The sequence below is a fragment of the Marmota flaviventris genome, chromosome 2 (assembly GCF_047511675.1).
Source record: "Marmota flaviventris isolate mMarFla1 chromosome 2, mMarFla1.hap1, whole genome shotgun sequence".
Lineage (NCBI taxonomy): Eukaryota > Metazoa > Chordata > Mammalia > Rodentia > Sciuridae > Marmota > Marmota flaviventris.
Window position 1 is genome coordinate 111,686,163 of NC_092499.1, and position 25,238 is coordinate 111,711,400.

At 40.5% G+C, this 25,238-nt stretch overlaps 2 protein-coding genes across 8 annotated transcripts in view; one reads left to right on the forward strand and one right to left on the reverse strand.

Moving 5' to 3' along the window:
• The window catches only part of Slc24a1 (solute carrier family 24 member 1), a 34,297-nt gene extending 21,090 nt beyond the window's left edge, over positions 1 to 13,207 (forward strand). Inside the window, exons 2-5 of the mRNA XM_071608407.1 lie at positions 9,586 to 10,029; positions 10,750 to 10,839; positions 11,647 to 11,813; positions 12,958 to 13,207. Coding sequence (XP_071464508.1) covers positions 9,586 to 10,029; positions 10,750 to 10,839; positions 11,647 to 11,813; positions 12,958 to 13,207 — 951 coding nt within the window. The remainder of the gene's footprint in view (positions 1 to 9,585; positions 10,030 to 10,749; positions 10,840 to 11,646; positions 11,814 to 12,957) is intronic.
• A 3,028-nt stretch (positions 13,208 to 16,235) lies between these two features.
• Positions 16,236 to 25,238, reverse strand: part of Dennd4a (DENN domain containing 4A) — a 111,293-nt gene continuing 102,290 nt past the window's right edge. For all 7 annotated transcript variants that reach the window (XM_071608403.1, XM_071608401.1, XM_071608402.1 and 4 more), the window contains one exon: positions 16,236 to 19,857. In XM_071608403.1, coding sequence (XP_071464504.1) covers positions 19,721 to 19,857 — 137 coding nt within the window. In that variant the 3' untranslated portion in view covers positions 16,236 to 19,720. The remainder of the gene's footprint in view (positions 19,858 to 25,238) is intronic.

The following is a 25,238-nucleotide window of genomic DNA, read 5'->3' on the forward strand; positions in this document are numbered from 1 at the left end:
CAACGGAAGACTGCAGTGCTTGATTAATGTCAAGGACCCTCTGGGGTTTTCTGGCCTCCTGAATCTGAGCTCCCAGTAGCTGCTGGGTGCCAGGACACTTTGGGGGACCATGGGTGTCATAGTGGTGGTTGCAGTCAGAGGCAGATGGAGCTTGTAGTCAGAGGCAGCTGCAGCTAAACCAACTCTGAGAACTTGGTAGACAGGTGGAGAGGAGGAAATTCCAGACCTGGTTAACTACTTCCTGTCCATCGCGGATGCTGGCAGAGGCTTTGATCCACCTAGCTTCCCAGACTCCTCAGTTTCCTTGCAGTGCCTACATCATGGACTAGAGGATCGCCAGGTCCCCTCTACCTTAAATCTGGGATGCTGGATCTTGTTACAGCAGTGTTGTCTCCTGGGTGGGACAGCGCCCTCAACTACTGTTGTCAGTTTGTCATCATCATTGTCAATGTTGTTCTAGCCAACATTGTAGTGATTTCTAGGTACCAGGCCCTATTTAAACACATTCACGAATAAATTAATCCAATCTGTTGATATCTCTGGAAAATTTTTACAGATGAAGAGTCTAAGGTACAGAGAAGTTAAGAAATCATCCACCTAGGTCCACAGCTATCGTGTGAGTGGCAGGTCTAGGGTTGACACCCATGTCATCAGGCTCCAGAATCCATGCTAACATAACAATATGAGTGAAACACTTTGCAGCAACTAAAGCACTTTTATTTTTTCTCATGGACCCTCATATCATACTCCGATTGTGTCATGGTAGTGGCTTTTTAGAGAGGACTCAGGCCTAGATACTCTGCTTTCCCAAGCAACCCAGTGCTCAGGCGCGGAGCCGGAGCAGACCCCAGGGCATCGCACTGCTTTCTCATTTGCCTTCCCTTCCCCTCTTTCCCTGTCCCAGCTACACAGCTGGGAGGAGCACCTTCCTGAGCTCCAGCTTCTCGGTCTCTGTCACTCCTTCCTTTCCCACAGTGAAATTACATGCATGAAGTACTCTGCGTCTGTTGCGTGGTGGTGCACAGCTGTAATCCCAGAGACGTGGGAGGCTGAGGTCAGAGGATCACAAACTTTTATTTATTGAATATTTATTTATTTATTTTTAGTTTTAGGTGGACACAATATTTTCATTTTACATTTATGTGGTGCTGAGGATCGAACCCAGTGCCTCACATGTGCTAGGCAAGCGCTCTACCACTGAGCCACAACCCCAGCCCGAGGATCTGAAATTTGACACCAGCCTCAGCAACTTAATGAGATCCTGAGCAATTTAGTAACACCCTGTCTCAAAATAAAAAATAAAAAATAAAAAGGACTGGGGTTAACCGTGGAAGAGCGTCCCTGGATTCAAACCCCAGTGAAGTGGCACCCTGTTTCTCCACAGAAAAATCCTCTCCACCATGGATGATTTTAGGACTGTCAGCAAAAGAGTCTCCACAAAAGAGTTCAATGTAGATAAACTTCCTATTTTCCTGTTGCCCTGTTTACTGGGCCACTGGCTGAGAAGATACCAGCACTCCAGGTGCTGGACACCCCCTTACTAGTTTTTCACAAATGTATCCAGTATAGTACTTTGAAGAAATGTGCAAACAAGTCCTCTGACCTTGAGCTGGGCTTCACAGAGATGTCTACATTTTTAAGATAAGTTACCAATTGGGCTCCATGGTAACAGCTGGCAGGGGGAGGAAAGAAAGGGGAGAAGAAGCTTTCCCCTCTCAGGCATTGTCCTTGAAGAGTTAACTTGACCAGAACAGTGAAAGAAAAAGCTGCTTTTATGTGAACTTTTGCAGACTGTGAACTTATGAGCCCCTCCCCTTACATGCTGGGTATAAAACTCTGAAACTCCCCGAACTTGGGGTTCAGGGGATTGATTGATTACAGCAAAAGCTGTACCCTCTGAACCTGGCTGCAGCCAAATAAAACTGTTTCCTACTATCTTCGGTGCCTTGCCTCCTTTGTCCCTACAACACCAGTACTCCCACTCCCCAAAGTACTTTGCATGTTGCCTGGCACATAGTCACATGGGAAGAGTTGCCCTCCCCGTTTTCCTTGCTGTAAAATCAGGGCAGCACCGTTCTGTGCCCATTGCTATGTGGCCTCCAGCGAAGAAGGTGCACAGGGATCTAGAAAGAGGCCTTGCTTGGACTCTACGTGTCTGGGGTCAAAATGGGTGTGGCCAAGAGCTTGTTGGCTGTCTGGAGAGGAAAGGCTCATGAACATGGCCACCAGTGGTCCCCATGGAGCAGCACACACAGAATGCTATCACCCTGATTTCTAGAAGGTTCATAAAAAGAAAGCTTCAAAGGATTTTACTGATAATCTAGTCCAAGGGTGGCAAAAACACATTTACTTGCCATCATTTCCCCATTCCCTGCCCATCACAGATGTCACTGATTAATTCTGGTACTTTGTCAGCAAGTTTGGATCAGAATCTTTCCCAATTTATCACTTAAGCAGCCATCACTTGAGCTCATAAGGGAAATAAATCCTACTTATTGTTTCTGAGTGCAAGTATGTCATTGTACAGAAAGGATGTAGGCTCTGAGAGGGTGACTTGCCCAAGGTCACAGCCAGTTAGAGATGGTGCAGGGAATTTAAGACCAATTTTACAAATTGGGTGCTGTTAGTAGACCCAGTAGGATCAGAATTCCGACACGGAGACCCCCAGGCCTGCCTTTCCCTGCTCACTTCTGCTCTGGTGGCTCAGTTGACCGTCCTAACTGAAGGGGCGTGGTAGGGATGACTTTGCAGTCCCAGATGAGGTGTTTTGCCTTTCTTGTTCGCAGCCCACCCTCCCAGGACAAGGAGGAGAGCTTGAATCAGGAGGCCAGAGCCCAACCCCAGGCCAAAGCAGAAAGCAAACCAGAAGGTGAGAGGATGGCCGAACCAGTGGGGTTTCTCCTGCCACCTCCCTCCTTCCTGTCGGCAGCCAGCCCAGGGCAGGAACCGAGGCACAGATCTTGGCCTCTGTGAGCCAGTCAGTCAGAGGGATGAGCTGAGGCTGCCCATAGTAGGTTTCACTCCAGCCTCCTTCTTCCAGTCTGGTCTCCTGATATATAGCTGCTGCCCAAGGGGGGCATTGTGAGCTCTTCTTAGATAGGAAGGGAAGGCCAGAAAGTTCTAGGACTCCCATTTCTTTCTAATTTTTTTTTTGGTAGTTGTAGATGGACGGGGCGCCTTTATTCTATTTGTTTATTTTTATGTGGTGCTGAGGATGGAATGTAGAGCCTTCCACATGCTGGGCAAGCCCTCTGCCACTGAGCTACAGCCCAAGCCCCATGGACTCCCATTCCTTTTTTGCTAAATCTTACCTGTATCTTCTTCCTATTACTTCTACCTAAGGATAGGGTTATTAGTGATTGATGTGAAATCAGCAGCCCCAGAGAGAGAGGGAAGGCTCTGCTGGATGAGGGAAGGCCACTAGGGGTCTGGTAACACAGACGTCCAGCATCTGTGTGGTGACTAAGATGAAGGAAGTGGGACAGCTACTGCCATACGGCCTCTGCACACCAGGTCTGTCTGGTCCACTCAGAAACCCTGGGAGGAAGGTAGAGCAGCATTCTTCCCATTCTGTAGAAAAGGCTATGCAGGCTCAGGGAAGTCAAGGGACTTGCCCAAAGCCACACAGTCAAGATGTGAGAGAGCCTTACCTAAACTATTAGCTCTCCAGAATTTCTGTTTCCCTCCACTCAATCCTGTTCCACGGCTTTAACATGTCTCAAAATCAGCAGGATCCTTTCCGGAGGATTAGACCCTGAGCGCTGAGAGTGCCCTCCCTCTCTCTGCTTCAACTGCTCGAGCTGTTCACAGCATCCTAGGCCACGATGGCCAGGAAATGTCTGTGAATACCTCTCATCTGCAGGTATCTCAGGGGACAGGGCAAGAACAATGCACATCATCTTACTTTTCCTACCAACAAGAAATTTCCCCAACAAACCTTCGGAGACCACGCTCTCCAATAGCCCTGCAGCCACTCCCATCAATGTCTGCAGCTGCCCCCAGAACCTGGTCCGCTCTTCTGACCTAACCCATGTTTATCCTTTAAAGAGGAGCCACCAGCTGAGCTCCCTGTGGTCACGGTCACACCAGCCCCAACTCCAGACACTAAGGGAGATCTGGAATCCTGGTGGTCAGGTAGGCGCCCAACCTCTGCACAGGTGAGGGATTTAAGAAGCCCAGGGAAGGACTTTGTGGCCAAAAATAGTTCCTTCCTGAAGGTCTGAAATTCTATTTGAGTTTCATTCTTCTGGAGTAAGCATCGCTCTTCTCTGAAGTCGCTTGAAAACCACAAAAACCTGATGTAGCCAGTAAATTTACTGTTAGCATCTCAATATGAGTGAGGTGATATGTACAAGAATGTTCTGCCGTGGACTGGGGTGGTGGCTCAGTGGTAGAGTGCTTGCCTAGCATGTGTGAGGCACTGGGTTCAATTCTCAGCACCACATAAAAATAAATAAAACAAACGTTCATCAACAACTAAAAAAATCAAAATAAGTTAAGAAAAAAAAAAAGAATGTACTGTGAGTGCCACGCACTGCGAGAACACAAAGAATTGTTAGTGAGTTTATTGGCAACTAGGGAACAGTGAGACCAGGTGCCTCAGAACACCAGACATCTTGGAATGCGGTGGGACAGCATTCAGCCTGGTGACCCTCAGCCTGGGGACCTCCCAGGCTCCTCACTGCCTGTGCACCTGGCCAGATACCTTAGCCTCAGCCGCAGGGTCTCACATCCTGACACAGCTTTGTCTTGACAACTCTTCTTCCACCATGCTCTGACCAAACTGAATTTCTTGTCTCCATGTTTTTCTGCTCCACACCTTGGCTCACATGGCTTCCTTGCTCTAGAATGCCATTCCCTCTCCATCTTCAGATAGCCTCATCTTGCCCACCCTTCCAGGCCCAGTTGTAAATACCTCCTCTGCTATGAAGATTCGTTGATGTCCCCAAATCTGAATGTCCATGGTGCTGTGTGCCTGTCTTGAGGCTCTTATCACTGCCTCCCTTGCATTTTTGGTCTTTCTTAGTCCCTACTAGTGGTGAGGTTACTGAAGGCAGGATCCACGTCTGAGTCTTCTCTGTTGCCACACGAGAGGGAAATATAATGCCTAACATCCAGCTATGCTCAATATAGGTCAAGAGACTTATAGTAAATAAATATTGATTGCAAGTTCCATCTCTGTTTTCCTATCCCAAAGTACTCAATTATATCTCATTCATAATCCAGCATTTTAGGGCCCAGCATCTAAGACATTTTTATACTATCATGAAGGTTCCAAGAGGCCCAATATGGTTGGCTCAAGTAAAAAGGATTAAGAGGGCACAGAGGTGTCTCTGGAACCACAGTGCAGGAAGTGAAGCTTGGATCTGGGCAAGGTGTCACATGCCTATAATCCCAGCTACTTGGGAGGCTGAGGCAGGAGGATTGCAAATTCAAGGCCAGCTTGGACAATTTAGCAAGACCTTGTCTCAGAAGATAAGAAGGGCTGGGGATGCAGCTCAGAGGTAGGGTACTTGCTTAGCATATGCAAGGCCCTGCTTTCAATCCACAGCCCTGCAGGAGGAAAAAAAAAAAGTGAGACTTATCTCACAAGGAGCTGTATCTAGATCTGGTGGCTTCTCGCTCTATTTGCTGCCCACCCTCTGTCTCCTTCTGTGCCCATGCTCTGTCACTCAGCCTATCTTGGCAGCCTGGCTTTGTTTTCCTTGTCAGTCCACAACCTTAAGCCACCACCCCAGCCCTCTAGTCCAGAGCAATGACAGGTTCCCAGCCTTTAGGATCAACCCAGGTGCCAGGACGATGATCCAGTTTGTATCCAGTCAGCTATGGTCAGGAAGCAGTGGGGCACCTTGACTCCAACATGGAAGAAGGGGGCCACCAGTTCAGCTGCGGCTTTGGGGCGATAGTCCTCAGAGAAGAGGGTGCAGGCTGCACAGACAGTTCCATACCTATTGATTGAAATGACTAATTTCCTCCAGGAAGTCTCCCTCTGATGAGAGTGGGTGAGGAAGGAGGGCAGGAATTATTTCAGACTAAAATCTTCTTTCCTAATTTAAAGCACAGGCCTCAGCAAGTAACAATTGACTTCTTTACTGGAGGTTTTCAACCCTGATTATATAATGGAATAATCTGGAGGAAGCTTAAAAAATTTCCCAGGTCCCTCCCTCAACCAATTAAGTCAGAATATATGGGGTGGGTTCTTGGACACCAACGGTTTCAAATGCCTCCAGCTGATATTAAAATGCAGCAGAGTTGAGAATCACTGAACATCCTTTGAGGGTTGCCAGTATTGTGACATTTGCTAGAGATGACATAGACACAGAGTCCAGGCCTTTGCTCAAGCTAGCATCTTATAGGTTATTTGGGGAACCTAATCTGAGAACTGCCGCAGTCTGGCTGGGCACAATCAGGAGCCACTTGTCAAAAGAAACAAACTTTATTTTTAGAACCACACATGCCAAACAAAACAGCTCCTCAGGAAAAACCCTCAGAGCCCCAACTGCCACCACTGGCTTCCCACAAGCCTCTCTCTCCACCAGAAGCCTCTCCACCTCCCCCCATCCTCCTGCTCTTGAGGCCAATTGGCTGGGTCGCGTGGGCGGAGCCAAAAAAGTCCCCTAATGAGCAGCTCCGTGGTCTGAAAGGGCAGGGAAACAGCCCAATGAGCATCACCACAGAGGAGCCAATCAGCTAGATGTTGCTGGGGCCACTATGAGCCAATCATCAGCCAGCAGCTGGAAGTTTGCTGGCAGCTGGAAGTTTGCTGGGGCCCCTTCGGCTGTGGCTCTCAACATCTCCCCCTCTCTGAGCATGTGGCTTAGGGACCGTGCCTGCCTTAGGTTGTCCAATAGTACATATGGTCCTTACCCGTTAGGTTGGTACCATTGCAATTGGATCTTACCCGTCACTGACTACCGGTCCAGTATACAGCCACACCTGTGGAGAGGCCTTTGTACCAGCGGGGGGCGGGGGTGAGGTTCTTTGCCTCACCTCTGTTGGCCCCCAAATTTTAGCTGAACGATCATGACAAGCAGAAGGGAGGAAGATACACCAAGCCAATTGACGGCTCCTTTTGGAAAAATTGCACCACCGATGACATCATCAGCAAAAATACCCCAACACTACCACAAGTCGCTGCACCAACAGATAGTTCACAATGCATACAAGTGAGTTCACAATGCAAGAAAACAATTTTCTTTTCTTTCTTTTTTTTTTAGAAAACAATTTTCTTAACAATGTACCTTACCTTCAACAGAATTATTAAATATAATGAAAAAGAAAGGTGAAAGTAAACAAACAGATCTGTTAACCTCCTTTTTTGTTCATATATTAAAACAATCCTCAACAGCTGTTTACCCAATTTAAATTAAACCATTTAAATCACGTGAAAAAAAAATTTGGATCCATTTTTTCATGAGTGCTCATCATATATGATATATGGACATACGTACATTCAAACATATAACACAAAACACAAGTGTGCACACATAATATAATACATATAACACATAACCTAATAGTAAAGGCCTTATAACTTTTTACAGGTGAACTCTCCATTGCAATGTTTAAAAACTCTATAGTCAAAAAATAGAACTGATCAGCAAAACATTAACCTAGGTCTGTATGAGCTCAAAAAACAAAATAGAATGTGGGAAAGGGCAATAATAAAATAGATATTGAAAAAAGCATCCTGGTTCTATCGCAGATGTAAGGATAGCCAAACTGGAGTTTTGGATATCAGCTGTTATGGACTTGAGTCAAATCATCTTCTTTTTGAAGAATCAGTGGCTTTTAGTGTGGAGATAGTCCATGGTTCCCAAACACTGATCTGTAGACGAATGTATTAGCACCTGGGAAAATGTCAGATTCAGATTACTGGTATCCAGTTCCAGAGATCCTAATTTAGCTGGGACGCGTAGAACCAGGAAAACTGCCTATCTTTCTTTCTTTTTGTGGTAGCAGGGACTGAATTCTGGGGTGTTTAACTACTGAGCAACAACCCAGCCCTTTTTAATATTTTATTTTAGGGTCTCACTAAGTTGCTTAGGGCTTCATTAAGTTGCTGAGGCTGGCTTTGAACTTGCCGTTTTCCTGCCTCAGCCTCCTGTGCTGCTGGGAAAACTGTTTTTGATAAGCTCCCCAGGTCTGGGAGCCAAAGGTCTCATTCAGCCTGGCATTTATAAAGCAGAGTAGCTTGGTGGCTAAGAGGTCAAAGCATTGAACTATGCATATTCAGATCCCAGCTTTAGTTTCTCCACCTGTAAGATGAATATAATTCCATGTCATGAATTGACTCATGAAATATAGTAAATGCCAGGTATTATTATTAAATCATTTACTCTGTTGCCCGCACATAAAAATGTGTAATAAGTGGGGTGTGGGGGCACACATCTGTAATCCCAGTGACTTGGGAAACTGAGATAGGATTGCAAGCTTGAGGCCAGCCTCAGCAACTTAGAAAGACCCTGTCTCAAAATAAAAAATAAAGAGGGGCTGGGGTTGTGGTTCAGTGGTACAGCGCATGCCTAGCTGTATGAGGCATTGGGTTCCATCCTCAACACCACATAAAAAATATAAATAAATTCAATAAAGGTATTGTGTCCATCTACAACATATATATATATATATATACACACACACACACACACACATATATATATATATGGTTAGGGATGTTGCTGAGTGGTCAAGCCCTGGGTTAAATCCTAGTACCAAAAAAAAAAAAAAAAGGTCAGTAAATAGGTATCGTATAAAGTAATATAACAACTTAGGAGATCTAGTAGACTCCACAATGTGTTGTTACCACCAAAGATATCATGCTATATACGAGGCGGCATTTATAGAGGCCTAGTATCTAAGACAAGGGAGGTGGTAGTCTTGTTCCACTGTATGTGTGTTCTGTGTTCAGTTTTGGATGTCCCCCTTCTGGGGTAGAGCTAAATGGAATGAGTTCATCAAGTTGTGGAGCAGTCTGTAGGCTATAGCACCAGGGGCAGGGTGATGATAGAAAGACCTGGGGATCTTTAAACCAGAGAAGAGAGTTGTCTCTTGGACGGGCACTAGGCTTGCTCTGTATTGCTCCAAAGAGTAAACCTGCATGCAGAGATGGCGCTGGTATGGAATTTTGATGCAAACATGAGCTTCAAACCAATAAGAACTGTTAAAGATGACAGAAGCTGTTTTAGGTGGTGAAATCTCCATCACTGGAAACGACCAAATAAAAGCTGGGGACTGGGGTTGTGGTTCAGTGATAGAGTACTTGCCTCGCATTATGTGAGGCACTGGGTTCGATCCTCAGTGCCACATAAAAATAAATAAAGATATTGTGTGTCCATCTACAAATTTTAAAAAAATTTTAAAAAGATATTGTGTCCATCTACAACTAGAAAAAATATTAAAAAAAAAAAGCTAGACCACCATGGTTAGGAATATTGGGAGGGGAATTTTGCTGAATGGTTGCTCTAGTTTTCTCCTATTTAAGTGTTCAGACGCAGCCTGAGAAGAAAAACCACAAATGGGGAGGAGTGGGGAAGGAGGACAAGCAGAGCTCTCACCACACATTAATCTGTTGGCCTTGGATTGCAGGAAGGTGCCGCTGGAGCCAAGAACACAGGTGAAATGACAGGTGAAGAGGGTAAAGCTCCTGGTGAACAAGGAACTAAGAAAAGTGGAGGTGATGGCAAAACTGAAGCAGAAGAAAAAGAAGATGAACCCAAAGGTGGAGGTGAAAACCAAGCAGAAGATGGTGACATGAAAGGTGACAAAGGTGAAACTGGAGCCCAAGAAGTCAATGCTGAAAATCAAGATGAAGCCCAAAATGAGAAAGGTGCAGATGATGAAGGGGGAAGTGATGGAGGGGATAGTGAAGAGGAGGAGGAGGATGAGGAGGAGGATGAGGAGGAGGAGGAGGAAGAGGAGGAGCCTCTGTCCCTGGACTGGCCTGAGACCAGGCAGAAGCAGGCCATTTACCTCTTCCTCCTGCCCATCGTGCTCCCACTGTGGCTGACGGTGCCTGATGTCCGAAGGCAGGTGAGTGCCCAGCTGTACCTCAGGCTGCCTGTCCATGGGCTGTGGGGCCTCTAGGTCCCAGGGCTCATACTGAAGGGGAGGGAGAGGTTGGCAGGGTTCCACCACTGCAAGGATGTGCGACATGACTGCAGCTCTGGAGGGAGACCATGCCTAGGTGACATACCACTGGGATTGGGGGCCCCTAGACTTCACACGTGCCTTTTGTCCCTCATAATCAGTGTCCCTGTAAATAGTGTGATCTAGTCTCCTTAATTCCTGATTCTTGATTTATTATTTAGGAATGATGCCACTGTATCATGTTTCCATGGGATTTTCTGAAAACTCAGGGTGGATACTGATATTCCTACCCAGTGTTTCTATTTGTAGAGAAGGAACTGACTAACGTGTTCTACTCAAAGAGAGTCCATTTTCTGTCTTTGGGTCCAGAGAGGATGGGGCAGGGTGAGATTGCAAAAGCCAAACAAGATGTCCTGATGGATCTGGATCGAGGGCAAGCAAATAGCTCTTGAGTTTGGTGACTGTTGAGTGCCTTCCTGTCTGGACTCCCCTGCGCTCACCTTCTTGCCCATCCACCTCAAGGCGCTCACTGGAGACAACGCCTCAGTCCTACTCTGGTCTCCAGACCCTCCCATCACTTCCACCAGACCTTGGCACTGACCCTGGGGCTCCCTCAGGAGGGCCAAAGACCTTTAGCCTTTTTTTCTCTTCCTTTTAAAACAGGAGTCTAAAAAGCTTTTTGTTATCACCTTCCTGGGATCCATCATTTGGATAGCCATGTTCTCCTACCTCATGGTGTGGTGGGCTCACCAGGTAAGTGAAGGGCAGGAGCTCCAGTCTTGCACCAGCAGCTCCCAAGGGCACTTTTTCCTCTCAAGATTAATTTCCAGTACCCAGGGAATATCAAGGAACAAGTGAATTTATGTAGTTTCTACGTTGTTTCTAAAGGTTTAAAAGTACAGACATCTGATTGTGGTGGGCACCCAGCTTTTGTTTCGTGTGGTATTCATCCTAGCACAGAAAGCCTCTCCACTCCAGCGATCGTGTCTTATTAGCCTCCTTCCCTACTTTTTCTGTCACGCGGTTCACCTCTCTCCTCCTGGGGAAATCCCTCACACTCTGACAGCCAGCTCAGTTTTGCTGGCTGTCTGGCTTCTTCCCAGTCCTGGTCCCCGTACCCAGGGCTTTTCCGTCCGGCTTGGAATCGTCCTTCCAGAGCTGTAAACCTCTGCAAGCTTTTCTCCCCTCCCTCGGCTGCCAATAGGGCTTGTGCCATACGCCCATCTGCGGCCTCTAATTTGGTTCCTGGCAACGGCAGAGGTCTGTGTTTTCTGGAAATGCTGAGGTAAACAGATATTTGGAGAAGCAGCCCTTTGGGCAAGGTAGACGTGCTATAGTTGGAGTGAAGGCAAGGGCGGAGCTGGTAGTTCAACTTGGAGATGAGCAGGGCCTCGCTCTCTCCCTGTGGCCACCCATCCCTTGCTCAGATGGAGGGCGTGCACTGAGCTCCTTGGAAGGGGCTCCCCCTGCACAGAGTAGTCTGGGGTTGGTGCTGTGAAGGCTCTGTGGGTTTTCCCAGACTCTTGCCGTGGTTTCTCATTACTGTTGCTGGTTTACTAGGTTGGCGAAACAATAGGGATTTCTGAAGAGATCATGGGTTTGACAATCCTGGCAGCTGGCACATCAATTCCTGACCTCATCACCAGTGTGATTGTTGCTCGGAAAGGCCTGGGAGACATGGCTGTATCCAGCTCCGTGGGTAGTAACATATTTGATATCACTGTCGGGTGAGTGGCGATGTTCCTTTCCAAGGCATGTGAAGTAAAACTGGAAATCCCTGCGCGGCTGTTTGCTGGTTTTCTGCTTCATTCATTACACAAGAATAAAAGGGCGTGCACAGTTGTTGTTTCTACAAGGCAACAAAGTATCCTTCCTTCATCATCACAGCCCAAACAAAGGGTTCACAGAACTTTAGCGCTGTTGGAAATGTAACTGACTAGAATTGACAGATGAAGTGAAAAATGAAGCTCACTCCATTCCATTACAAACAGTCCAACACAGGTATCCAAGTTTGCAGACGGGTTGGAAGGAAACTTTTCACTTCTTGATATTCCAGCTCATTTGCATTTGGATTCCTGCTAGCCCAGTCTCTAAAAAGCATTTTGCATAAACAAGCAATTCCTTCTTCCTCCTGTTCCCATCCTCTTCCCTGTCCTCCTGACCTCATCAGAGCAGAGCGTTATTTCCATTTCCCCAATCCTGGCCTGGATGTGATTCCCTTTAATTTGAATTGTGAAGTGCTTGCCTAGCAGGCATGAAGCCCTGAGTTTGATACATACATAGAAATAAATTGAATGTGTACATGCGTATTGGAATGGGATGGCAGACAGTGGCAAAGAGGCCTAGGAGAGCCCCCTAAAGAATTTAAAGAAACTTTATCCTGACATAGGCTTTAGTCATAAAAATTTAAGAGAGTCAGGGGTTGTGCCTCAGTGGTAGACCACTTGCCTAGCATGTTTGAGGCACTGGGTTCGATTCTCAGCACCACATATGAATAAAATGAAGGTCTATCAACGACTAAATAAAAAAATTAAGAAAGATTTTTAAAAATTTAGAGATTCAATTGATCTGTGTTAGTCATATAGAAGGTAGAAAGCATACAGGAAAGAAAATAAAGTTCTAACTCAGAGCAGTGTTCTAATCCAGATTTTCCCAATCATTAGCTGTGAATCCTTGGACAAGCACTTTAATTTCCCCAAGCCTTAGTTTCCTCACTTTGAATTGGGGCTAATAATTTCCGCTCTATTTCATAGTTTCTTTTTTTGTTATGTGTGAAAAAAATAAGTGCTTAGTAAACTGTAAAATACTAATTAAGTATATGGAATTATTATAAACATTAAGAATATTCACAATATTTCTTTAATCTTGCAGCTTGCCTGTTCCTTGGCTGCTTTTCTGTCTTATCAATGGATTGCAGCCTGTGCCAGTCAGCAGCAATGGCTTGTTTTGTGCAATTGTTTTGCTTTTTCTCATGCTCCTGTTTGTGATCTCTTCAATTGCATTATGCAAATGGAGAATGAACAAGATCCTGGGCTTCACAATGTTCCTTCTTTACTTTGTATTCCTGATAATCAGTGTGATGTTAGAGGATCGAATCATATCCTGTCCTGTATCTATCTGAGTCAGTCATTGTATTCACAATGGACATAGATAAGATTGTGCCAGAAGTTGTTGTACCTGTTATATTAATAAAAGAATGAACATGATGGAGGAGAGTGAACTGAATAGTCCGGAGTCTCTGATGGGAATGTGATTTGGGACTGAGCCTTATCCTTGAAGCTCATTGTGGGTCAAGAACCTCACCTCTGGAGGAGTGGAGTTCCCACCTCTTTCTCAGGAAGATTTATCTCTTGTGGAGGCTGCAGAAGGAACCCTGAAGCCAGAATGTCTTCTAAATTAAAGAACTGGGGACTGGGGTTGAGACATGCACAGCAGAAATAAGAAAAGGTCCCTTGTTCATAGTTCCCTGATCATTCCTGAAGAGCCACGGGTCTAAAGATGTAGATGGGGGTCTACACCTCACTCTCTTGGCTCTGCTCCAAGCACACACTACAGTTTGCTATGTGCCCTTTTTCTGTTCAGATGCGAAGTTTTATCAGGCTTGCAGTAATTATATGTTCAGTTACTGAGTTTAAGGAGTTAAGGCTACGGGGAAAAATAATAGAAATCAATTCTCATTCTACATCATAGTCCAGTAAAATGTACACCAGCATTTTTCTAGCTTTAAAAGAAAGCATTAGCTTTTATTGTTACATTTCTGAAAAGTGAAATTACAACAGGAAGCAGCCTGAGAAATGAAAATTTATAATTTGCTCTTGAATTGGGAAGAGTGGAGATTAGAGAAGGAAAACTACTTTAAGGGCTATTTAAAAATATGTTCTTGTTAGAAAACCCAAATTTGAATTATCTCTATCAGTAGTCACTTTGAGGGGTTGACATTCAGCTGCCCTGGCTCTGCCCCTCCAGCATGTTTTACAGTGGCAATGGTCACTAGTGAGTGAAAAGGGATGTAATATTTTTTTTGTGTATGTGGGGGTCAGGTACTGGGGATTGAACACAGGGGCACTTTCCCACTGAGCCACATCCCCAGCTCCTTTTTGTATTTTATTTAGAAATAGGGTCTCATTGAGTTGCTTAGGGCCTTGCTAAGTTGCTGAGGCTGACTTTGAACTTGTGATCCGCCTGCCTCAGCCTCCTGAGCTGCTGGGGTTATAGGCATGTGCCAGCGTACCCAGCAAGGGATGTAATCTTAAAGAGCCCAAAGTCAGTAGAGCCAAATATAGTTTATAAAGTAAGAGATCCAGTGGGGCAATGCTATTTTTTTTTGTCAACCTAGATAGGATTGTAAGGCTAGACTGATTTCTTGTGTGGTTCACAAGTGGATCTTAAGGCAATTTACAAAGGGGAAATGCTTGCCACAATAACAACATGTTGTAGCTAATGTAAAGGACACTTGTACTTTTTTAAAAATTTTGTGGTTACACGACTTATGTGGAATTTGATATGCTTGTATATTAAGCCACTGGTTACTGCTTTTACTAGCATTGTTAAGGGGCATGTTAGAAATAACTTTACCTTACTGGTATCAGAGCAAAATGAGCTTGGGTGACTAACTTATGATGGCAAATATGGCTTCAATTACAAACAGGAGGAATGACTGATTCATTAAAGCAAGAAGATAGCAGGACGGATGTGATGTGGGAAAAAAAGATCAGTTATTTTGGTGTGGGAGGGCTAAGGTGTTCAAAAAAACTACATTTTTTAAAGATGAGCTGCTTCATTTAATTAATTGCTTCACTACTTCAGGACTCCCATGATTTGAAAGTAATTTTTATTAAAAATTTAGTAAAAATTATGAGTCCCAGTGGTATTTTGTTTTACAAACATGGATGGGCTCATCCTTGTCTTAAGATCATATAAGCAGAATGCTCAAGAGAAGACTGATGAAAACGAAATTCTATATTCTTAAATTAATTAATCTCATTCTTGATGGGGCCACACTGTGGAGTCTCCATTTATGAGGGACCAGGAATAGGAAGGGACATCCCAATATCAAAATTCTGGGTGCCAACCTGGTGTCTATAGCCAAGTCCAGCTAACCTCAAGGAAGTCACCTCCTCGCTGACAGCCTGGATCTGATGTTTTTCATCGGACTTAATGAGGAGAGATGAACAGTGAAATGGTCTTTTACAATAAAGTGCTGAGATAGCCATTTAATAATTAAAATGAACTCCAATTACATAATTATCTTTCCCTAGTTTGCTGGACTTCTGGCATCCCTTTGCCTACCAAGAAAGTTCTGGTCACTTCACATTATGACAGAACTAAGTTATAAGAGATGAAATCTGGGTCTTGGCAAATGAGTAGAAATTCACCAGGTAAGAGAAAAAGAAAATTCCAGGGAGATGGAAAACTCATGTAACTTCTAAAAGATTAATTTGTTATGCTTGGAAATTAAAATTTCTGTCACACATTTACAAATCTTCAGTTGAATAAAAATCATGCTTTTAAAGAAAGTACCATCTTAAAATGTCAAGAAAATATTGAGATGATCCTCTCATTTGATATGCAAATGATCTGTATAGTTACCTGGGACAAATTCTTGGTCATTCATTCAGCCTAGAAAGCCTTAAGTGTTCCCACATGAGTATCTCAACTGGAAGACAATTGAGATACTCATGGCTGTGCCATGGATGACTTTCTTCATTCCCCTTAGGGTTGCATTTACTTGATGGTCTTGGCAACAGGTTTGAGCCAGATTTCAAAAAATGTGAAATTCTTTCTAATTAAATGGGTTAGGATTCTGTATGTAAATAAAAAAGGAATTTATTCCAGATATTTGAAAATTATATGTATTTAGGTGATTACTATACTTTTATTGACTTTAAATGCCAATAAATACCTTTGGCTCTGATTCCTTTTTTGTTGCCCTGCAGGTTCAGCCTGCAATGTGTTCTGTGACTGGCTGTTATGAAAGATGCAAAGAGAGTGCTCATAAGCAGGTCTGATCATCCCCAGGGTACCACCAGGGCCTGGCAGGATATCCTGGGCCAAGACTGTCTATACAACAGAAGGTACATTCTGGTCTTTAGGTTGTTGCTGTGATAAAACAAAATCTAGAGGACTTGATTTATGGAAAAGTCTATCAGTTGCTCCAATGGTTTTTATTACAGTATCACATTTGATAAGAAAAAATTTTAAATACAAAAGGAGGGAGCCATCCAAAGTAATAGCAATTGTGGAAAGGCAATAATACCTTTATCAGAAGTCTATTACCATTTAGGAGTGTAAGCACAAGCACACAGACTTTTGGAATCAGAGATGAAAATTCCTTGTTGGTTAGTATACTACTACTTTGTAAACAAAAATAATTTAGCCAGCAAATGTGCTTTCTTTGAAGCCAGAGAACGAAGGTAGTACAAAGTACTAAGGATATTAAAGTAACTTGGTATGCAGCTGCTAAATTCTGAAATAAAGTCTAGTGCTTTAACAAAATAGGAAGAGGCAGAGCATACACTAACTCTGGCATGATGGCCAAAGACCCTCTCAAAGAGGCAGCCTGCTCTTTCCCCTTTTGTCTGATTTAAAGTACCTAATAGTAGCTCTTAAGTTCTAGTGGAAAAAAATAAAAATAAAGCTGAAGTACTTACTGGATACTACCAAATAAATGTTTTCTTTCCACAAAATTTCTATATACACTCAGCCAACATTTGTTAGTTGCACTAAAGTGTAATAATAATCATCGGCATAAAGTAAAAATAAGTATGTACTGCCTAAACGTTTAATCTACATTTTCCAGGATTATTTTCTACATATGAAAATGGGGAGACAGATTAGAAAATCTTATAACAAAATAAGCTGGCAGTTTTAGGGCTTTAAAGAAAAAATTCCAGAAAAGTCTGAATAAGGATAAATCAAGATGAACAGCTGCATAATTCCCTGTGTGGCAAGAGAAGGAAAAATTTGAAGATCTAAAATACAATATAAAATACAAATGTGTGACATTCAAACATAATGAGAGGAGGTAATAAACAGATTATACAAGCACAAAGCATGGTTTATTTTCCACAATTTAAACATATAAACAAAACTAAGTGTAAGAAAATAAGAGATAACATAGTAAAAGGGCATCTCTGTCCAACATGATTGGCCACGATTCCCTAAAATGTATGGTCAAACAGAAAACCGAAAAACCTTTGTACAGAGTTATTTTAAAGGATGATCCCTATTTTAATATTCTTTGGAGCAGGGTTTACCATTTTATGTTTATGTTTTAGGTTTTATTTTTAAAAACTGTCTTTCTGCAATAATAATCCCTAGGGATTAAAAGTAGGGGAGATACAAATTTATCTAAAAGTAGAAACAAAATCAGAGTGGGGGGGAGGAGATAAAAATTATATTTACTTTTCCAAATGAGTAAACTATCAAGAATGGGTTCTGTCTCACTCCTTTCTGTCAAGATATTTGAAATCTATAAACTATGATTCCTTCATATTGTTGGTATTAAGTAAACAACAGTGCAAATGTTCTTGGAAGAGAATAAAAACAACAAAACCCAGAAGAGAATGAACCTCAGAATCCTGTTTGGAGAGACATTTACTACCATGCCAAAGCCTCCTCTTATCAAACATCTGTGTCAGTTGACAACTTTCAAATGATTTAAAGAACCAAAAGACTCACACAGAATGTAAAGCTTAGATTTAAATAGTAAAGAAGAATAAAACTGGAGTGGTATTTACAAAGGAGAGGCAACTGGGCATTATGGCACACGTCTGTAATCCCACTATAATCCCAGCAATCTGAGAGGCTGAAGCAAGAGGATCGAAAATTTGAGGTCAGGCTCAGCAATTTAATGAGACCATAAGCAACTTAGCCAGGCCCTGTCTCAAAATAAAAAATAAAAAAGGGCTAGGAATGTGGCTCAGCGGTAAAGTGCCCGAGTTCAATCCCAGTAACAAACAAGCAAACAAACAAAAACAACAATGAAAGGAAGGCAGATATATGTATAGCACCAGATTTTTCAAGTAAGCAAGTTCAGTGTCAAACTAATTGAACTAATGTTTTGCATTTTTAAACTCCATTATTGTCAGAGTAGAAAAGCTGTGAAATGTTTCAGCTTGGTGCTATTCACTAATGGCATGAGATCAAAAAGTAGTTTTTCTGTGGTTGATCTAAGTCTCAGGACTCCAAGATGTTTCAGAGTGTCATGAACTCTATTGGCTTTACACATCCAATTTAGGACCATCCATTTTACTTCTTTAAAACTGACTAGAAACTTCCTTCATTAATGGCAATCTATGCAAATATGTACACACACATATTGAAAAATCTATAAATAATTCTAACAGCCAAAGGATGCTTTTTCCTTACCAGAAATTACCCAAAGAAAAAGATACTAGAAATAATGTGGCTAAAAATATATTTTCAAAAGTCAATTTAATACTCATGGTATTTAAACAGTCAATTTATTATTATCTGATTTCTGCATTTTTAGATTCCACAAACTTCAGATTCTGAAGCTGGTTGAAAAGCTAAGTTCCTCAATATGGGAAATTCTACTTGGCTGTATTTTTAGAGGGTTATTATTTTTCTACTGTTGAAAAAATACTTTGAATATTTATATATAGTATTAACAGAATACCTCAGTAATTCATATATCAGATAAATATTTTATAGTACAATTTACATCTCCAATATTTAGATATTAAAATAAGGTAAAATTTGGAATAGTCAATTGTCTTTCATATTTCCCAATATAAGTTTTCACATAGAATATTAAAATTTAAGTTGATATTTGCATTGTGAGCCACTTTCTCTGTGTCCTGTATGTATATATCAGCAATAGAAGAGATTTTGGAATCACGGTCTGGTGAATCTCTGCTCAATGAGTCAGTCTGGCCAGTGTACACCATCCTTGCCAGGACACACTCACTGTAGTCAGGCCTACGGTGCTAATATGCAATCCTAGGAGGACACTGACCTAGTACTAACATTTTAAAATTTAATTTTCCCAAGTAATAAAATATATATATATAGATATAGATATAGATATACATATAGAGATCTGCAGTTGTACTAAATACTTCAAATAACAGCAGACAAGGAAAATAAACACTTGCTTCATAAGTTTAAATTCATTTTAACTTTGCTATATTAAATTTAAAAATTAAAAAAATATCAACTTACTATAAACAATTTAAAATATGTATAATACAACTTCATGGTCAAAACATTTGAAGAGTCTATGAAAACAAAACATACTTTAATCTTACATTTCTGTTTAGGTTCCATACATGATTTTTCTGTCTCTTTTAAGAGAAATCATAAGACAGTTGTCATATTTTATGGCAACCAATTTTGTTAAGAGATTTTGTCATTGCAAAAATACTTAATTACTTATTACAGGAAGTTAAAGAGAAAAGAAATGGGAAACAAAGTGGTTCTCTCCCTATTTGTTACTATCCTCTTCTGAAAACATTCAGTACAGAAGTGCTCTGAACTTTCTGAACCATTTACAATTGCATTCTCAAAAATTGGAGAAAAAATGTTTAGAGTCTAAAAGTGAAATTACTTTGTACAATAACTATACAATATATACTGAATGTACACACACACACACACACACACACACATCTTATAGATAAGGTTCTCCAAAGGTTTTTCGACATTCCATCACTCCCGTACTTGGTGGTCTATCACAGTTGTGTGTACTCTTGACTTGACTAGGTGTGAGACGATCATATGCCATTTTATATTCTTTGTCAAATGCATCTGTAAAAATTCACGAACAAACAAAGCTATAAAAAACTTACGTCTGAAACAGACAATAATCAAGTTTCCATAATACTACAGAACCACAGAATTTGGTGCTAACAAGGAATCTCTAGGACAATCTGCTATCTGAAGTACCACAAATTTCAAGGCTAGAGCTCCCAGGAGACCTTAAAGTCCATAGTATTTTAGAGCTAGATTGAATAGACCAATTTTAATTTTACCAAGCACAAAATTTAAAACAAAATACCATATACAATTTTTTGTACCTTGATTTTCATTCTCAATAAACACAGGAAGAATAAGTAATGGTATTCTCCCACCAGAATAGAGAAAAAAAATTATCCATATTTTCTTAACTTTTATGGTTTAAATTTTTACATTAATTTTCTGCCCCAACAGGAATTTATTTTGGTTTATGTGCCCTAAACTTCCTATTATGAGATACCCTTGGGAAAAAAATCCAAGTATCTTCTGACATCATGTAATGATTTTTGCCCCTTTATTTCTCACGGGAAATAGATGGAGCTAGTAGACTGTGACTTTATTATTAAGGACATTATTCTATGGCCTGTGAACTTCTTGTGCAGAGGACAATTCACATGTGAAAAAGGGAGAACATGGGTTTAGAAGTTTCTGTTAAACATTTCTGTGTAGAAATTATGCTATCTTACCAATTTTTAACACACACTGGGGAAAAATCTGCCCTTCAGAGATCCAAATGAGGTATGCATAATCTGAGTATTACTCAGGTTCCATATTTTTGATTTAGGGAGACAACAGACAACAGAACATCTTCCCCCTCCTGACACAGTACCACAATGGTGCCCACAGAGGCGGTTTGAGTTCAGAGCCAACTGCATGAGCAAGTAAGCCTCTCCAGCTTGGCAGTCCAGATTTCTCTGAACATTCAATGAAATCACCTTTGGCAGAGGGCTAGGGAAAGACCTGAACACGTCCTGGGCTTGTACTGGGTAGAAAATAAAGGAATGGTAAAAATGATCTTTTCTTGGAATTCTTTTTATCATCATAGTTAAAAGGCTGAGTTAAAATAACACTCTGCCTCATTTTGACAAGTTTCAGCTTCTTTCCCTAGTGGCTAGAATGATTCTTTCAACACTATATAATTGACTGCCTTTCCTAAGTGATTTTATCATATTATCATGATTTTATCTTATATTCTCACAGATATTTTTGTCTATTTCTAGACTCTATTCTGTCCTATTGAGTTTTCTAGCTCTCCCTGTGCTAGCATCACCTTGCTATAATTACAGGAGCTTCTATAAAGGTAAATCCTCTAATGATTCTTTAAATAACATTTTCTGAATATTCCTTTTATTATCAGATTACCTTTTAAAAATTGAGATATAATTCACACACCATACAATTTACCAATTTTAAGTGTAAAGGCCAGTTTTTTGGGATATATTCACAGGATTGTACAATAATCACCATTATCTAATTCTAGATCATTTCATCTCACCCAAAAGAAAACTCATAGCAGTTAGCAAACTTTTCCCATCCACCCCTCATCCTAGGCCCTGGAAACCACTAATCTACTTTCTATCACCACAGATTTGTCCATTTTGGACATTTCATTATAAACCTAATCGTACATACAGTATATGGTCTTTTATGTCTGACTTCTTCTACTAAGTCTGTTTTCAAGGTTAATCCATGTTGTAGCATGTATCAGTATTTCGTTTCATTTCTTTTTTTTGGTACTGGGGAATTGAACTCAGGGGCACTTGACCACCGAGCCACATCCCCAGTCTTATTTTGTATTTTATTTAGAGACAGGGTCTCACTGAGTTGCTTAGCACCTAGCTTTTGCTGAGGCTGGCTTTGAACTCTCGATCCTCCTGTCTCAGGCTCCTGAGCTGCTGGGATTACAGGTGTGCACCACTATAACCTGGCTCATATCTTTTTATAGATAATATTCTATCATTTATTATGTTACATTTTGTTTATTCATTCATCAGGTGATGTATATGTGGATTTTTCCACTTTTGGGGCTATTATTTATTTAATGTTGCTATGAACATTCATGTAGAAGTTTCTATAAAGAATATATGTTTTCAATTCTCTTGAGTATATACATCTAGGATGGAACTGTCAGGTCATAACTCTATGTTGAACATCTTGAAGAAATAAAAAAAACTGTTTCTACAGTAGCTACATAATTTTATATTCCCACAGCAACAAATGAGGGTCCCAGTTTCTCCACATCCTTGCTGATACTTGTTATTTTCTGTTTTTCTCACAACAGCTATCCTAGAAGATGTGAAGTGGTATGTAATTGTGGTTTTGATTTTCATTTTCCTAATGACTAAAGATGTTAAGCATCTTTTCTTGTGTTTATTAGTCATTCCTACATCTTTGGAGAAATGTCTGTTAAAATACTTAGTCAAGTTTTAAAGTGTATTGCTTTTTAAAATTAAAAAAAAATTTTTTCTAGTTGTAGATGGACACAATATTTTTATTTATTTACTTTTTATGTGGTGCTGAGGATCCAATCCGGTGCCTTACCCTGTGAGGAAGGCACTCTACCACTGAGCTGCAGTTCCAGCCCCTAAAGTGGATTGTTTTTAATGTCAAGTTATAAAAGTTCTTTATTTATACTGATTACTAAGCCTTTATCAGACATAATGCAAATATTTTCTCTTATTCTGTAGGTTATATTTTTACTTTTCTGATACTGTTCTTTAATGCACACATGATTTTAATTTTTTAAAAATACTTTTCTTTTGTTGTAGTTGTAGGATTGAACTCAGTGCCTTATCTATATGAGGAAAGTGCTCCACCACTGAGCCAGAACCCCAGGACGTTATTTATTTTTTTATCTGGTGCTGAGGATCGAATTCAATGCCTCGAGCATGTGAGGCAAGTGCTTAACCACTGAGCTATAACCCCAGCCCATGATTTTAATTTTAATGATGTCCAATTTAATCTATTTTTGTTTGATTATGTTTTTATTGCCTCCCAAGTAACACCCAGTCTAAAATCCATTCTTCTAGAAGATCTGCCCTTTAGTTGAAGAGTTTGGTCAACTTACATTTAATGAAATTACTGATAAAGAAGGATTTATGGGGCTTGGGTTGTGGCTCAATGGTATAGCACTTGCCTAGCACGTGTGAGGCACTGGGTTCAATCCTCAGCACCACATAAAAAATAAATAAATAAAGTTATTGTGTCCATCTACAACTTAAAAAAAAGAAGGATTTATATGTGCAATTTTTCTATTTTTCCCATGTCATCTTAATTTTTCCATCACTTTTTTCTTATGTGTTAATTAGACATTTTCTTCTATACCATTCAATTCCCTTATTATTTCCTTTACTATATATTTATTCTAGCCTATTCCTATATTAGTTTTCCAGTTGAACTTTAGAATCACTTGTCAAATTTCTTATTTTTAATACTCTCCAGTGTTTCACAATCATTAATGTAAAAAACAGACATTCATATCATTCTGCTCAAAGTGCCCTGGTTGCGATTTGAACCTATTCATCCTATTTCTCTTTTCAGCAGAAATGGCAGTTTGGCACATTCATACAATATTTGCTTACAAAGAATGTTACAGGTTAAATAAACTACACTTCCTTCAAATATTCCTTGATTTTCAATAATTTTTACATATCTATCAGAATTTCTCTCAAGATTCCCAACTTTATTTCAGTTAAGTGATCAGCAACTTAATGTGACTTCTAAGTAGAATGTTCCCTGATTATAAATCTCTGGGTCATACTTTTTTTTTTTAAATGATACTAAATATTGATCTCTATATAGGTTGAATTAAAGCTAACTTTTAAGGACATTTTCATGTAAGTTAATTTCCCATTCTTATTTTCTAAATAAGCAGATTAATTTCTAATTAAATGAGTCTTTGTTCTTAAAATGTTCACTTAAAATAACACACTCATCTAATAATTTCATTCTGTAAGATACTTGCCATTTCACCCATATATACCTTTGCTGTCAAATTCTATAATCTCCTGGCATGATGGCTGACAATCTCTGGTGGTACAGTCATTTCTGGCTAGATGGCATCTGATAAACCCTTGAGACACCCAATTAGGGACAGTAGCATTCAGCTGCCCTCTTCACTTGCTAACTTCTGCTTTTTTACCCAATCCTTAGTGAACTGATGGAAGGCCAGCACCAGGGGAGAGCCCTTGCTTTCTCGTCATGCTCCATTTGATTAAGTTACTTGTAATGGTGCATATGCTTATTATATATATCGTCCTCAAGACTGATGGCACTAATCAATGGCTGTGGCATTTTAAAAGTTAAATGATGTGGGCTGGGGTTGGGGCTCAATGATAGAACCCTTGCCTAGCGTGTTTGGGGCACTGGGTTCAATTCTCAGAACTACATAAAAAAATAAATATACTGTGTTAGCTATAGCTAAAAATATTTTTTAAAAGTTAAACGAAGTGCTGATGCTAAAAAGTAATTTGTTTTTGTTAAGACTAGTGTACAATCACCTAAGAGAATCATGACCCACTATATATTCTTTTAAATAATGAGTGGGTTTATGTAGGGCACCCAACTCACAAACCAACCACTCCTATCAGATGAATTATGTGGATCAATTATCCTTTTCATCTTACTATTTGCAACATTATAACTTTGCAAACAGAATGCCAAAACTCTACTTGAGTCTCTCAATGACTGACAGCTATTTAAATTAAATCTAGCACTAAATCTGCCACTAATGTTTTCTCTTTCCTTCTTTTTTCTTCCTTGCTTTCTTTTCTTAGGATTTGGAAGTAGAAACTTAAGATGTTAAGCTAGTCAGGTGCAGAGGTGCAGACCAATAGTCGCAGTACTCAGAAAGTCAAGGCAAGAGGATTGCTAGAGCCAGGGGTTTAGACAACATAGCAAGCTCCCATCTCTAAAAAAAAAACAAAAAAAAATAATTGGGAGAAGGATATGACCAATCAAAAAAGTTTAAAATCTCCTAAAATATATATTTAACTACTTTACATTCTTTCTGAATAAGCCTCATGTTATCAGTGATAGGACACATTACTTAAAGCCTTGGATTGAAAATTAAGACTGTTTGGTTAAAATATAGCTCTATTATGTATTGTGAAATGTGAGATTAAGCTACTTCACCTGAGACCTTCAGTGTTTTCAACAATATGAAAATGATACTCGTACCCATTTCTCATAGGATTTTTGGGAGAATTACAAGAGATAATACATGGAAAGTACTTGCTACATTACTTTTATTATTTATCTTTATTAATACTACCATTACCAGAATATCAAAGTACCTTTACAATAGATAAAAATCAAAGAAACAATTTTTTTATTATTAGAACAAATTAAGACTACCAATAGAAAACACTGAAAATTGTACTGCATCATGTAAA